The 13,464-nt window shown below is 49.9% G+C and overlaps 1 protein-coding gene across 26 annotated transcripts in view; it reads left to right on the top strand.

The window, feature by feature from the left end:
* The window catches only part of ABLIM1 (actin binding LIM protein 1), a 265,125-nt gene extending 260,850 nt beyond the window's left edge, over positions 1 to 4,275 (top strand). For all 26 annotated transcript variants that reach the window (XM_037063857.1, XM_037063852.1, XM_037063836.1 and 23 more), the window contains one exon: positions 115 to 4,275. In XM_037063857.1, the coding sequence (XP_036919752.1) occupies positions 115 to 228 (114 nt within the window). In that variant the 3' untranslated portion in view covers positions 229 to 4,275. The remainder of the gene's footprint in view (positions 1 to 114) is intronic.
* Positions 4,276 to 13,464: the final 9,189 nt, after the last annotated feature.

The following is a 13,464-nucleotide window of genomic DNA, read 5'->3' on the forward strand; positions in this document are numbered from 1 at the left end:
CTTCCCACCATCCTGCCTTGCTCTTCGAAATGATTACTCCTAAATGGGAGAGCAACCCTCAAGGCCACGGGCGCAGACAGCAGGACTGACCGCAGTTCTTTTGTCCCTCCACAGCGCCACCTAGCCCCAGAAGTGTTCTGGGAGATCTTTGGAATGTCCATCCAGGAGTTTGACAAGTTACCTCTTTGGAGACGCAACGAAATGAAGAAAAAAGCAAAACTCTTCTAAGTCCCACACGTAAACAGCAATCGGAAAAAAGGACTAACAATGGCAGTGACACACAGGATGTTGTATTGAGGCCCACACCTGATTGGAGAATTTGCAAACTACTGTTCCCTCGGTGACAACAAAAAGGGAGAATTCTGAGTAAAACACCCCTGAGCCGAACACTGGGCCGACCAGTGGCGACGCTTGCCAAGGGGCAAGTAGAAATTTCTGTGTTCCCACACATGACAGCAGTGTTCGCAGGTGACCCTGACACGTCACTTGATGCCCACAACAAGAACTCCTCCTTTTGCTTCCCTTTAACTGTTGTCCAACGATAGTGCCGACTGTATGGACCAGAGCCAGCAAGTGCCCTTAGGATGCCGCGTGGGAAACTCAGCTGCCGTCACTCCAAAGTATGAATATATTTATTATGTAGCAGACTGGCTAAGAAGGAAGAGCCCGAGGGACACGTCCATGTGGTAGCAGCCTTTTGCACACGCCTTTGCTCGCCAGCCTCACGTCGCTCTGTGCTCCCACAGGGTGGGAATCCCAGCCTGGGAACTCCGCGGCTCTGCTTGAGGGGGCCGGGTAGCAGCTGGAGTTATTTTTAACAATCTGCTTGTTCTCTGCTGTTAGCCAGGACCTGGTTCACAAGTCACTTAGCTATTGTTCTTTCAAAAGGGTTTTCAAGAGAAAAAGAAGGAAAAGGAAAGAAAGGAAAAGCTGCCTTCACTCTTTTCTGCCTCAGATAATGCGATTCACTTTCCCTCCCCCACCCCCGGGACCGGAGCTGCCTCACGTCCCCGCTTTACACAGAAAGGAAAGGGGAACGATGGGCTCCCGATGGGCACGGCGTGCTGTTAGGTCATTTTTGCCCAGGGGCCGCGGCACTCTTGGCAAAAAGTAGCGCTGAGTCCCACCAATGCAAGTTCCCATGCTCTGCTCTGCATCTGGCCCCCTCTGCACTGAATCACGCCCATGCTGGTTTCAGGTTCTTTTTTTAAGACATTTTCAGTAGTTGGCTGAGGAAAGACATGGCTTTGTTTTAAAACTCTGCAACTCCAGGGTAGACAGCCTGATGGTGTTTTAATTTGGCCTTTTCTGCTTCTCTCCTTGCCGAGCTTGGCTGGCTCTGCGGTGTGTGTGTGCGCGGGCACGTGCATCCAACCTAGTAACTTAGTCTGCAAGTGGTTCTGACCCAGTGGAGCCAGCAGACCAGCTGTTCCGTGGTCCGAATGGAGCCAGACTAGAGTGCAGTTTCGTTCCTTCGTATCTATCGGTTGCCTCTTGCTTCGCTCGATATTTCCGCTGCCCCGTCTTCTCGCTGACCTCACCCCATTGGCAGCCTGTGTGTCCTCGTCCCTGCTTTGCTCTGGCAGAGTGTCAGGGGTGGGGACCACAGTGTGTTCCCCGTGCTTCCCTGCCACCATCAGCCACAGGGGTCCCAGCGCTAGGCTGGCGGGGAGACTTTTTACCATTGTGGGGTCAAAAGGCCCCGATGTTTTCACTGGTTGATGGTTATACCCCATGGACACGCAGATTGAATACCCATGTCAGAAAAACTGCAGGGATGGAAAAACTGAGCCCCAAACCTGTTCCCACTAATGAAACTTTGCTTTCCTTGGATCATTTGAATTTGGTTCTGCAGCCATCTTAGAAGGGAGAAGAGCTTCTTGCCATGTCAAGTGTATTGGGAAATTTAAACTACGCCGTGCAAATATGCCTTGGCCCAAAATGCCAGTAGCCTCCTGTTTGCAAGCAGAGCGGTGCTGTGCTCCGCAGTGGGGGCAGTGAGTCCCAAAACAGAGTGGGCTCCCCAACCCGACTCCCCAGCAAAAGGCTCCGGCTGGAGGGATGGCTGCAGAGGCAACCTGCTTCTCCTAACTGCCAGATCCAGTACCTGGGCCACAACGCACTACCCGCTTTGTTAAACGGGGCTCAGCAAGCTTGTTCTCAAAACATCCAGGCCGCTGCACCAGGGATCCGTATTTTGTGCTTGAACCCCGCCCTGCACGGCACGTAAAAATTCCAGGTGTGAACACAGTCAGATGCACGGGGGTTGTTCACTGTAGGGATGCAATTATACACCTGGCAGGCTTCCTTGTGCGGACACAAGGGCTGCGTGTATAAGCACTGGGCTCCCTTGCCATCCTTCCAGCACACTGCTCGTGTGGAGTACAAGAGGCCCTTGCGGCGCACTATGGCAGCCCACTGCTTCCTTTCGGGCTTCTTCCAGAAGAGCCAGGTACCATCTCGTCTTCCCGCATGATTTGTGATGGGACACAAAGGGCGTTTGGAGACTTGTCCCGCCAGCCACGCGTCCACGTTGTGCTTTGGGTTCATTAGGGAATGTCCATCGGGTGACTTCTTCAAGAACTCGAAACCAACTGCCTGTTCTCTGCAACCTTGAACGGGGAAGCTAGAGGTAATGGGTAATACGGTGCAAAAACGAAGCTGTTTTTGTCCCCCCCGTCCTCTAGCCTCTCCCCCTTCTCCCAGCGCCGCGGTTCCCAAGCCGAGTCTCCTCCTGAGGTGGGACTAGGGCAGCCTGTCCTCCCGCCTCGATCTGGCCGTGTCAGTCGGCTTCGCTGGAAGTGTTGATAACACTTTCACCTGATTTCTTTACACTTGGAAGCGAACACCTTTTTCTAAAGAATTGCTTCTCAGATGATTACATAAACTATGTATATGCTTTTGCTAGTTTAAAAAACTCAAGCCATTTGGACTAAGTAGGTTTTTCTAAAAACTCTCCTAAGCCAACTCGGCGGCCACAACCCCCTGCGTGCGGAAGGCGCAGGGGGCTCCTCCAGGCCCCCGGCCCCCGGGGGCTTTCTCTGCGCCTGTCATGAGTGACGACAGGAGGAAATTGGCCTCTGCGTCCCCTGCCCTTCTGCGTCCTCTGAGGCAGCCTCAGTTTTCACAAATCACTCTTCTGTGTTTCCGGTCACTGTTTAATCAGTACTTCCTAAGCTGGCCTTGATTATATCTGATTTTTTAAAAATTCTTTTTCTTTGACACACCAAGTGTTTGTCAGTGTGCCCTAAAGCTCACTCATCAGTCCTCTGTTTTGAAGAACATTCTATCCAGAAAAAAGTTCTTTTGGACTTGAGATTTGCGACGACACCACAGCACAGTGATGATGGACGTCGGGGGAAGCACCCACCTGTGTTATAATGAAAAGAATGAGGAACTTCTACTTTGGCGTTTCAAAAAAACAAAAAAACAAAAACTGTCTTTCCAGTTGCTGCCCAGGAAACTAGGGAGCTGCTGAGTGATATGCTTTGCATATGGATTTTTGTGGTTTTGTTTGGGCAGCTGAATTCACTGCAAGCTCGAAAGGAAAGGGGGAGGTGGACAGTTGAAGCTGAAAGAAACTTCCTAAACAATTTCTGCATACACAGCAAAATTAAAGAAACCCAGCCTATTCTGACACTTGACATAATTGAGTGGCAATTGTTATCATGAAATAAAATTCACCCCCAATGCGTCTCTCCTGAGAGTGAAGGTCCCAAGTCACGTTGTGAGCCCATTCACCAAAGGTAGAAGGAGACCAAACCGTGCACACCAACATTCAAAAAGGCGGTGAGCCGCTTAGTGTTGTGTATGCCTATGTCGCTTCACCTTGCAGGGAGGAAAGGGATGTCCTCAACATTGATGTTCTATGTACGGACCCACCCGGTAACGAACGCGTGCAGTTTCTGTGAGTTGCCGGCAACCCTGCTCTCCCGATTCTTTCCATTTCCATCGGGTTTGTGGAATTTTTTTTTCAAGTGTTAGAAGTTCCACTGTCTTCCTGCCCTCCTTTCCCTTTTCAGAACTATGAAAGCAAATATGTGGAAGAATGGCTGTGTCAAAGATGTGTCGTGTCCCCCGTGAAAGTGAGTGGGTGTCTGTCTGCACCCCAGTACCGCGTGCTGGTCTGCAGAGGTGGCCAGTGGCCCGCGTCGCTGTGCTTACGATTCCGCCCTCCTCCACGCCCCTGCTGCCACGGCACTCGCCCCTCTGCGCTGCACCCTGGGTCCCCGTTGTACTCACAACTCAGTGAATAAAGTGCGTGCTTCATTCGTAGAGGCCTCCGGGTCGTGTTTGCTTTCTCACTTCCCTGCGCCCTCTACAGAGCGGTCCCCTTTGTAAAAGCTCCAGCCTAACCTCCAATAACCAAAACGAAACCAGAATCGAACCAAGGCTCTAGGAATACATTTTCATCACATAGGAAGGCGGGCCGTCAAGGGAAACACAGCCAAATAGGGTATGCCAGGACTGTCCGGTAGTTGTTTAGACCATAGCGACGAGGTCGACTGGAGAAGAACCATTTTTAATTGAGCCGTTGCACTGGCTGCTGTTTGATTTTGTTTGCAACACAATCTCATCTTTTAGACAAGGCTGACGATTTGGGGAGGTTACAGGGGGAAAGCTTCTGAACTGTCCTGCATAAGGGCCACTTGGTTAAGAAGCTCAGTTACAACGGGAGGAAAACACCTTTCAAATCTTTGCCCCCCTCCCCTGCAGCACCAAATTTAAAGTGAAGGAAACCTGCATTCTGATTCCTTTGCTCTTCACTGCCAGGACCTCTTTGTCCCCTAGGTGGGCTCTGCTCACGCTGTTCCGCTGTGGGTTTCTTCATCCATGGGGGCTGCTGTAGCAGAACGCCACCAACGGCGGGGCGGGGGCGTTGAACAGCGAACACGTATTCCTTACCATTCTGGAGGCCGGGAAGTCCATAGTCAAGGCGCAGGCCGGTCAGGTGCTGGCAAGAGCCTGCTGGGTTTGTAGACACCGTCATGTCCTCCCAGGGTGGACAGCAACAAGAGGAAGCAAGCACTCTGCCGCCTCTTACAAGGGCCTGCCCCCTCGTAAGGGCTCTATTCCTCGTAATCTCATTGCCTTCCTATTGAGGGGGAGGGTTGAACATGAATTTGGGGGACACGCAAACAGAGAGTTGGCATGTTTAGGTCACTGCTGCAAAAAGCAGGACAGGAAGCCCCAACCGGGGGGTCAGTGTACTGTCAGCGTCTGCCTCTCCCCATACCAGTGTCACCAGTTCAGTCCCTAATGACCATGCCGGTGTCTCCTTCAGTCCTTCTCTTATGCTGCCTGTGGCGTTCGCCCCTGTTGCTCCGCCATGCTGCTGGCTGTCCACTCCCTGCCTCACTCCAGTGGTTGGCCCTCACACACACACGGCAAACTCAGCAGACCAGGCTGGGGATCCAAGGCCCTTCTCCACTGACCTTCGCCTCGCCCACTGCTCAGCGTCCCCTCCCAAAATGCCCCACCTTCGAATTTTGCTCTCAGTTCTTCCAAACCACACCGTGGCCTTACCACCTCCGCAGCTTTGCCCCTGGCCTTTCTTCTCTACAGTGTCCTCCTCCTCGAGGAGGTGGAGGGCAGAGAGCATGCCGTCCCAGGGGAAGGAGGTGATGGAACCTCAGTGCTTGAAATCAGTTGCCTGGAGCTCCTTGAAGTTGCCATGTGAATTTCCCATGGGCTCCATTGCCTAAACCAAAGACAAGCCCAAGTTCACACCCTCTCTATGATGGGCCCAACCCAACCTGCCGGGTAGATTCTTTGCGTGCCTGGAGTTGAACATCACATTTGACACTAACCAGCGCTGCAGAGTACTGCTAGCTTTACCTGTGTTTCTGCTCCTCACTTGAGATCTCTAGTGGTGAGGCCTCGCTGTTCAGCACTCAGCTCTGTGCTAACAGCACCCCCTGCAACACAGGTCCTCAGAGCACTGCCCGAGGGTGCAGGTGAGGAAACCAAAGCTCAGAGGCTGAGTAAACACACCTGCCTGTAGCTGGGATGGCCCAGAGTTGGGATTGCCCAGACCGGTCCTTCTTCTAATCCTATACTGTTTCCCCCTGCATCCCACAGCCCTAGACCTTCCAAAGGCGAGGACTATGTCTCCCACATTCTAAATGCCCCCATTCTAGGGGCACTGCACGAAGGGGTTCTCTGGGGGCGACTGGCCAGTTCCTTTCAGTCTGTGCACCCCATCAAGACCCCCAGGGCAGGGGTGTTCACGAGCTGTGTGTCTTAAGGCCAATTGTTGACCCTCTCAATGCCTCAGTTTGTTCAACTGCAAAATGGACAAAATAGTAGTATCCATCAGAACATCATTGCTTAATTATTACAGCATGTTGTTGAGCACAGTGCAAGACCCTGCATGAAGTCATTGCTCCAGACACTTTAGGGATTTTTAGTAAGAGTAATTAGCCACATGGACTTGAAGAGCCCCCTAAACTCTCTGAGCCTCAGTTTCCTCATCGGTCCTTTTGGAGAGGACACCGGCCATCTGATTGAGTAGTGAGGCCAAATGAAGGCAGGTAGGCTGCTCAGACACAGGGAGGTGTTCCAGTAACAGAAGGTGTTGGGGCAGGAAGACTGCTTGGTATTATTTTAAGTAGTTTAATCATCGATAACTTTAATTTCTGTTCTGGGCTTTTTATCCCCTCTAGTCTTCATACGAATCGTCCAGTGCGAAACCAGCTCACTTCTTTCATATGCTTCAGGAATCCCCCTCTCCTTGTCCGGGACAGTTTGAGATTGAGGTTCCCTGAAGGTACGCCACTGAGCAGTAATAACAGCAAAAGACCACGTGGCTGTGGGGTGCAGGGTACGGCATCAATCTGCCCGGGGCTTGAGTCCGGCCCCACCAACAATTAGCTATGTGAGCAGTGACAGTTGAACTTCTCTAAGGCTCAAATTCCACTTCTGTAAAATAAGGTTAATAATAATAATACCTACCTCAAGGGTCATTGTGAGGGTCATGCAAAACAGGACCCAGCATGATATAAAATAAAGCCCTCAAACGTTAGCTTTTATGAATAACGTTGCTGTCGTGTAATAAGGACTCACTCTCTGCCGAGTCCTGTGCTCTCGGTAGGTGACATGGTTGATTTCACACAGCTCCTTACACCACCCCTCCCTGCACCTGCATCTCCCAGTTCCAAGCTCAGCATGTTGGGCAAATGTCATGCAGGCACTGTGGTGAGCCAGCGGGGCAGGCTGTTGGACCCGGAAACAGCCTGAGGAGCCAGCGTGGGGCTCAGCTCTTCTCAGGGGGTTTTCGAGCAGGCGACTGGTGTGTCCTGGGTGGTAAGGACCCCCCTGGCCTATGCAAGGGGCATTTAGGGCCACCAGCTGCCAAGGAGCCGAGAGGCATCCCCATGAAAGATGGCATTGCCTCCAGAAAGGGCTTTAAAATTGACTCCTTTCAAAGCCATCAAAGGCAACAGAGGTTGAGCTGCCAGTCCTTGTAGTATTTGGGGACATTTCCTAGGCTCTAGAAGGCCGCCAGTCCCACTCAGCCCCTCCTGCCCATGGCTGGGAGGGGCTCCTCCTCCCCGCAGAGCCAAGCAGCCTGGCCAGGGCGTGTCACCGCCTGGCTCTGCTGGACTGAGCCCATTGTTGGCCGGAAAGCCCTGGGAAGGGTGCGGACTCTAGACTTGCAGCCTTTGAGAAAGCCCAGGGTGATGAAGGTCAGCGCCCACAACTTCTGGGAATCCCAACCCTCACCTTGAGGACCTGTATCCATACCCTAAATTCCCTTCTCCCCCATACTGAGCCAGAACTTGGATACAAAGTTCCCCATTCACTCCCACGGTGCCCGGAGCTCTGCTCCAGAGAGGGCCGAAGCAGGCCAGGGCTCTGGCGGAGGCAGTAATATGAGCACATTTATTTTACTTTCCAGTCTCAGCTGGATGAAAGTGCTCTCCGGGGCCTGCCATTGTACCCAGCACAATAGCAGCCCCTGGAGAGGCCTCTCTGTATTTATTTGTGCTGTCCCCCTGCTGCGGCCCCTTAACTCAGCCCTTCCCTTCAGATAAAAAGAAAAGTTGGCTTGGGAAACCCGCCAACGCAGGGGCTGGTTCCACCTTGCCCTTAGCATGGTTCACCCGTAGGCCCTCCCAAACATCCCAAAGGGCCTGGGGGAGGCACAGCCTCTCCGCTCCCAGACTCAGAGCTTGGGAATCAGGTCCCAGGGCTGGTGAGTCCACAGGGTAAGCGGGTGGGCAACAGCGGGCGCTGTCTGAGGTGCCCAGCGGTGCCAGGCGCTGGGCCAGGTACTCTGTGTAGATTACTTCGTTGAACCTGGGCGAGGCCAGGACTAGGAGAGGCCCGCCTGAAGGGAAGTGGAGTGGCAGCCCTCCCACACACAAGTCCAAAAGCCACAGTCCTGCTAGCGCTGTCACGGCTCCCTGGAGTCTCCAGAGACCTGGAGACTGGTCTCCAGGTAAAACGTGGCTTTGTAACGAGTTGACACAAGACTCACCTTTGCAAAGACGAAGACCAGCCTTTCTCAGCCAAGTGGAACCTGGTAGCCAGATGCCAGCACAGGACGTATCAGTCCTTGTATGCCTGCGATTATCTCAACTCTGTGCTTCTTAAGTTGGAAAATGTCATGGCAGTTATACTCCCATTAGCCTGGATTCCCCTGGATTCCGTTTTGTTTTTTAAATAGAACAAATCCCCGTGTCCTCCCCCTTCTAGAAAAGGCATTTCAGAGACGTTAGAGGCCATTGCTGGTGTTCACGAATCATCATTGTAACCAGATGGCTGCTGCGGATGTGCCATTTTCACAAGCAGCCTGGGTGGGCGGGGGTGTCCTCCGTGCACACACAGATCAGGGCCGTCTGGAGCCATCGTGCGGACCCAGGGGTGACAGCAGAGCGGACACATCATCAGTCCACAAGGACGTTCCAGTGTGGTGGGTCTGGAGTGCAGGCCGCCAAGCTGGTTATTAAAACTGGGAAGCTTCCCGGTGATTCTGATGATCAACCAAGTTTGGGAACCTCTGCCCCCACACTGAGTGACCTCTGGCCCAGAGTGGACCTGGCCTGTGAGTAACCAAGCATCCATCACCAGGCTTTGCCCTCACTGTCACCCTCATCCACGGGACCAGAAGTCAGACAGGGCCCAAGACGTGTCCAGAGGCCTTCCTCACACAGCGGGGTGTCCAGCCCTCTGAGCAGATTCCATCAGAATTCATCAGAATCTGCTCAGACGTCGCCTCATTGACAAGGAGATTGTCATCTCCAGGTAAAGAAAGAAGCCTGAGAGGAGAGAAGCTGTCAGGCACACAGTGGCTTCCCAGAAAAACAATCTGCCAACATCCCTTCTCCTTTTTTTCCATTCACAACCTTGAGAAATCTCCGAAGTCAAAAAAGTGGCCTAGAAATCCTGCTATGAAACCAGACAATTTATTTTCCTCCCCAGTATGCTTGCTGTTCCTTCAGTCTATTGTTTGCTCGGATGGTAAGTGTTAAAAACTCCAGTCCTAATTTTTCTACGGAGACAGTCAGCCCAGGGGGAGGCGGAAGCTGTCCTCAGGGCCTGGCGTTGAGAGAGTGAGATTGGGGAGCCAGGAGCTGTGGCCACAGACTGTTCTTCTACATAAAAGTGGTTTTTTGATTTCTGAACTCACACGAAAGTGTCTGCGGGGGGTGTTGAAACAGTGTCACCAATGGGTATGTCCACCCAGAACCTCAAAGCGTGACCTTGTTAGGAGTAACAAAGCCCTTGTGGGTTGTGGTGGGGGGCAGGGAACGCAACTAGAGGGAAAACTAGAGACAAGGAGCTTGAAAATGTGGCCTTATCTTTTCAGATCCAGCTCCACCCAAATTCAAGGTGGAAAGTGGTCTTCCATCTTTACAGCTCACACGCTACTTCTCTACCCATGGCTCCTTCTACCTGAATGTGTTTCCGATTTTACAAACATCCTGGTGGAGCATTTTGTATTCCTGGTTGCTGGGTAATGTGATGAACCCTGGTCTAAGAGGGTCCCATAGGATGCAGTAACTTTGGAGATCTAAACCACCAGGAGTCATTCAAGTGTCTGGTACATAGTAGGTGTACAGTGCACAGTAGGTGCACAGCTACAGTCAGGGCTTGTTTGCTGTCTAGAAATGATTTTTTCCTAGTTGTACAAATGTTCCTCAATTCTCAATGGGATAAGCAGTCCTCAAGCCATGCTAATATCTCATGTTTAAATTTCAGTAACGTGTTTTTGGCATCTAAAGTCAAGAGACGTGATGCTTGGTGTTGAGGGAAACGTAAATATGAATAAAACAAGTGGCAGGGATTAGGGTGAAGCTGGTGAGGGGCTGGGGCCTCACAGTTTACAGAGAGCGCATTCTCAGGGTCATGTGACTGCCAACCCCCAGAACATGATCCCTGCCCTCCACCAGCTTCCCTAAGGCTGGACAGCAGGGTAGATAAGGATGTCGTAAATTAGATTGGGGGCCTGAGCAGACGCAAAAGTTCACACGCTAAATAAATAAATAAATAAAGCAAACCGAAGGTCTACATGTAAGCCCTTACCCTATAAAATTTCTAGAAGAAAATATAGAACATTTTTCATGACCTGGAGTTAGGCAGAGTGCTTAGCTGTGATACCAAAAGCATGATCCATAAAACTTTTTAAAGTGATAAATTAGTCTCCATCAAAATTAAGAACCGCTCTTTAAAAGATACCATAAAGAAAATGAAACAGCAAAGCTTCAGTTGAGAGAGAGAAGACAAATACTTGCAAAGCCCAGATCTGATAAAGGACTGGAATCCAGTCTATCATACAAAGAATTCTCCAAGGCAAAGAGCTGCACAGGACGCAGAGCAACTGGGGCTGTCCTCCGGGGGCTGGAGGGGTGCAGAATGATGCCGCCACTTCGGAAACCAGTTTGACGGTTTCTTATAAAGTCACTCATCCACCTATCATAGGATCCCACAAGCCCACTCGTAGAGATTTATCCAAGTGAAACCAAAACCTTTGGCCATGCGAAAACCAGCACATGAATGCTTATATTGGCTTTATTCATCTTGCTCCAGACTGAAAACATCCCAAGTGTTCTTTACAGGGAATGGATAAACAAACTGCAGTTCATGCAGCCAGTGGAAGAGCAGTCAGCAGTAAAAAGGATGAGCTATTGCAACTATTGCAATCACAAGGGTGAAGTGCAAGTTCACTGGGCTAAGTGGAAAAAAGCCAGAACCCAAAAACTACATCATGGATAATTAGATTGATATGATATTCTGGAAAAGGCAAGACTGAAGGGAGGGAAACCCACAAATCAGAGGGTTCTAGAAGCTATGCCTGGGAGAGGGTTGACTACAGAGGGGCACATCGAAATTTGGGGTCTGTTGAAATATCTGTGAATTATGGTGGAAAGTGAGCGACTGTAAACATTTGTCAAAACTCACAAAACTGCACACCAAAGTAAAAAATTAAAAAAAATATATAAGCAGGTTTATCCAACCCAGTTTTTCGGCAATAGTAGTATATTGGGATATGTGAGATGTATAAAGGCAAGGTGATGCATCTCCAGTCTCGAGCAGCTTACAGCCTTGCTAGAAGGTAGCCACTATCCTAAACACTCCAGATAAATGGGGAGCAAACAGGCACTAATCAAATAACCCTACAAATATAAGCAGAGGGTTATAAGTGTCCAAAGAATCAATGATCTGGTTGATTCTAGAATTTCAGCAACACTTTTTCTGGGAATGCTTCCACGTGAGTCACAGCTGGACTGTACAGGGGTGGCTGTGGTGGCCGACGGAGGAGTTGAGGGCGGTGCAAAGGATTCCTGGGACGTTTCTGGATTGTGCGAGGGGCTAGGTGGTGGAACCTGTCGTGTCCGTAGGAGGAAGAGCAGATTTGGGGCAGAGAGATCGTGAGTTAAATATGTGAACAAGAGTTAAATCAGAGTGAGTAGCACCTGCTTACACGGCACAACTGTGCAGGGAGCTCCCCAGAAAGGAACACACGCATCCCCACGAAAACCTGAGTCTTCAGAGGAGCATTATTCATAACAGAGCAAAAATGGAAACAACTCAAATAGCCATCAATTGAATGGATAGGTAAAATATGATCTATCCTTACAATGCAATATTATTTGTCAGGAGAACGTAATGCAGACATTATGCTAAGTGAAAGAAGCCAGACACAAAAAGAACATTTAAAAGAACATTTAAAAGAACACAAAAAGAACATTGTAATCGAAATATTGTATCGTTCCATTTGTATGACATTTTTAAATAGGCAAATCTCTAAAGTCTGAAAATAAATCAGTAGCTGCTAAGGCTAGGAGCATGGGGCGAGTGGGGTGACCATTAATGGGTATGAAGTTTTCTTTAAGGGTGATGAAGATGTTCTGAAATCAATTGTGGTGATGGTTGCACAACTTTGTTACTGTATTAAAATCATTAATTTGTGCTCCTCCTGTTCCTCTACCCCTCCAAGACTTGAGCACTCACTCAATGCCAGATATTACCCTGAGTTTTCTGTGTGCTTCCCCCTTCAGGGCCCTCACATGTTTATGAAGTCAGTGTTACCCAGACTCTCCAACTTTTCGGCCTGAAGGACACCTTGAATCAAGACACGACCCTCCCTGCTTGGGAAGGTCTTTCTCGCAGCTTCCCAAGCTGTCCCACTTTTATTGGGTTGGCCAAAAGGTTCGTTTGTTTTTTCCCATAAGATGGCTCTAGAGGCCCTTAGTTGTGTTTAATTTCATCCAAGACAATGTTGTTAGATTGTACTGTGACAGCTGTCATATCAGCACGCATTTTTAAAAAAACATCAAAATTGGTGAATTTTTGTGTAGCTATTTTAATATTGAAGATGGAAGAAAATCAGCAACATTTTTGTCCTATTATGCTTTATTATTTCAAGAAAGGTAACAATGCAACAGAAATGAAAAAAAGATTTGTGCAGTGTATGGAGAAGGTGCTGCGACTGACTGAATCTGTAAAAAGTGGTTTACAAACTTCCGTGCTGGAGATATCTCCCGGACGATGCTCCAGGGTCGGGTAGACCAGGTGAAGTTGATAGCAGTCAAATCGAGACATTAGTTGAGAACAATCAACATCCTACCACCTCTGAGATAGCCGACATACTCAAAATATCCAAATCAATAAAATTATTGGTGAAATGAAAAGTGTGTCTTTTCTGGAAAAAAACCAAACAACTTTTTGGCCAACACAACACAGCTCCTGGAGGAGACCCACCTGTTGGCTAAACCATGGATTCTAGGAAACCACTTGGGCGCCCGCGGTTGTGAGTTGAATTAACCAAAGGTAGCTGTGCGAGGGTGGATACGAGCCCTACAGAAAGCCCTCGGGTTGATGGGCAGATCGAAGAACGAATCCACAGGCCAAACACACCTGCAAGGTCATTCTCTGCACAGCCAAGTTGCCACATCTGTCTGCATTAACAGGTTACTCTGGTTCCGAGGAAACTGCTCCTCACAGGCGGCAACTTAA

Source organism: Sturnira hondurensis, unplaced genomic scaffold, assembly GCF_014824575.4.
Source record: "Sturnira hondurensis isolate 20B ecotype Veracruz unplaced genomic scaffold, ASM1482457v3 Scaffold0014854, whole genome shotgun sequence".
Taxonomy (NCBI): Eukaryota; Metazoa; Chordata; class Mammalia; order Chiroptera; family Phyllostomidae; genus Sturnira; species Sturnira hondurensis.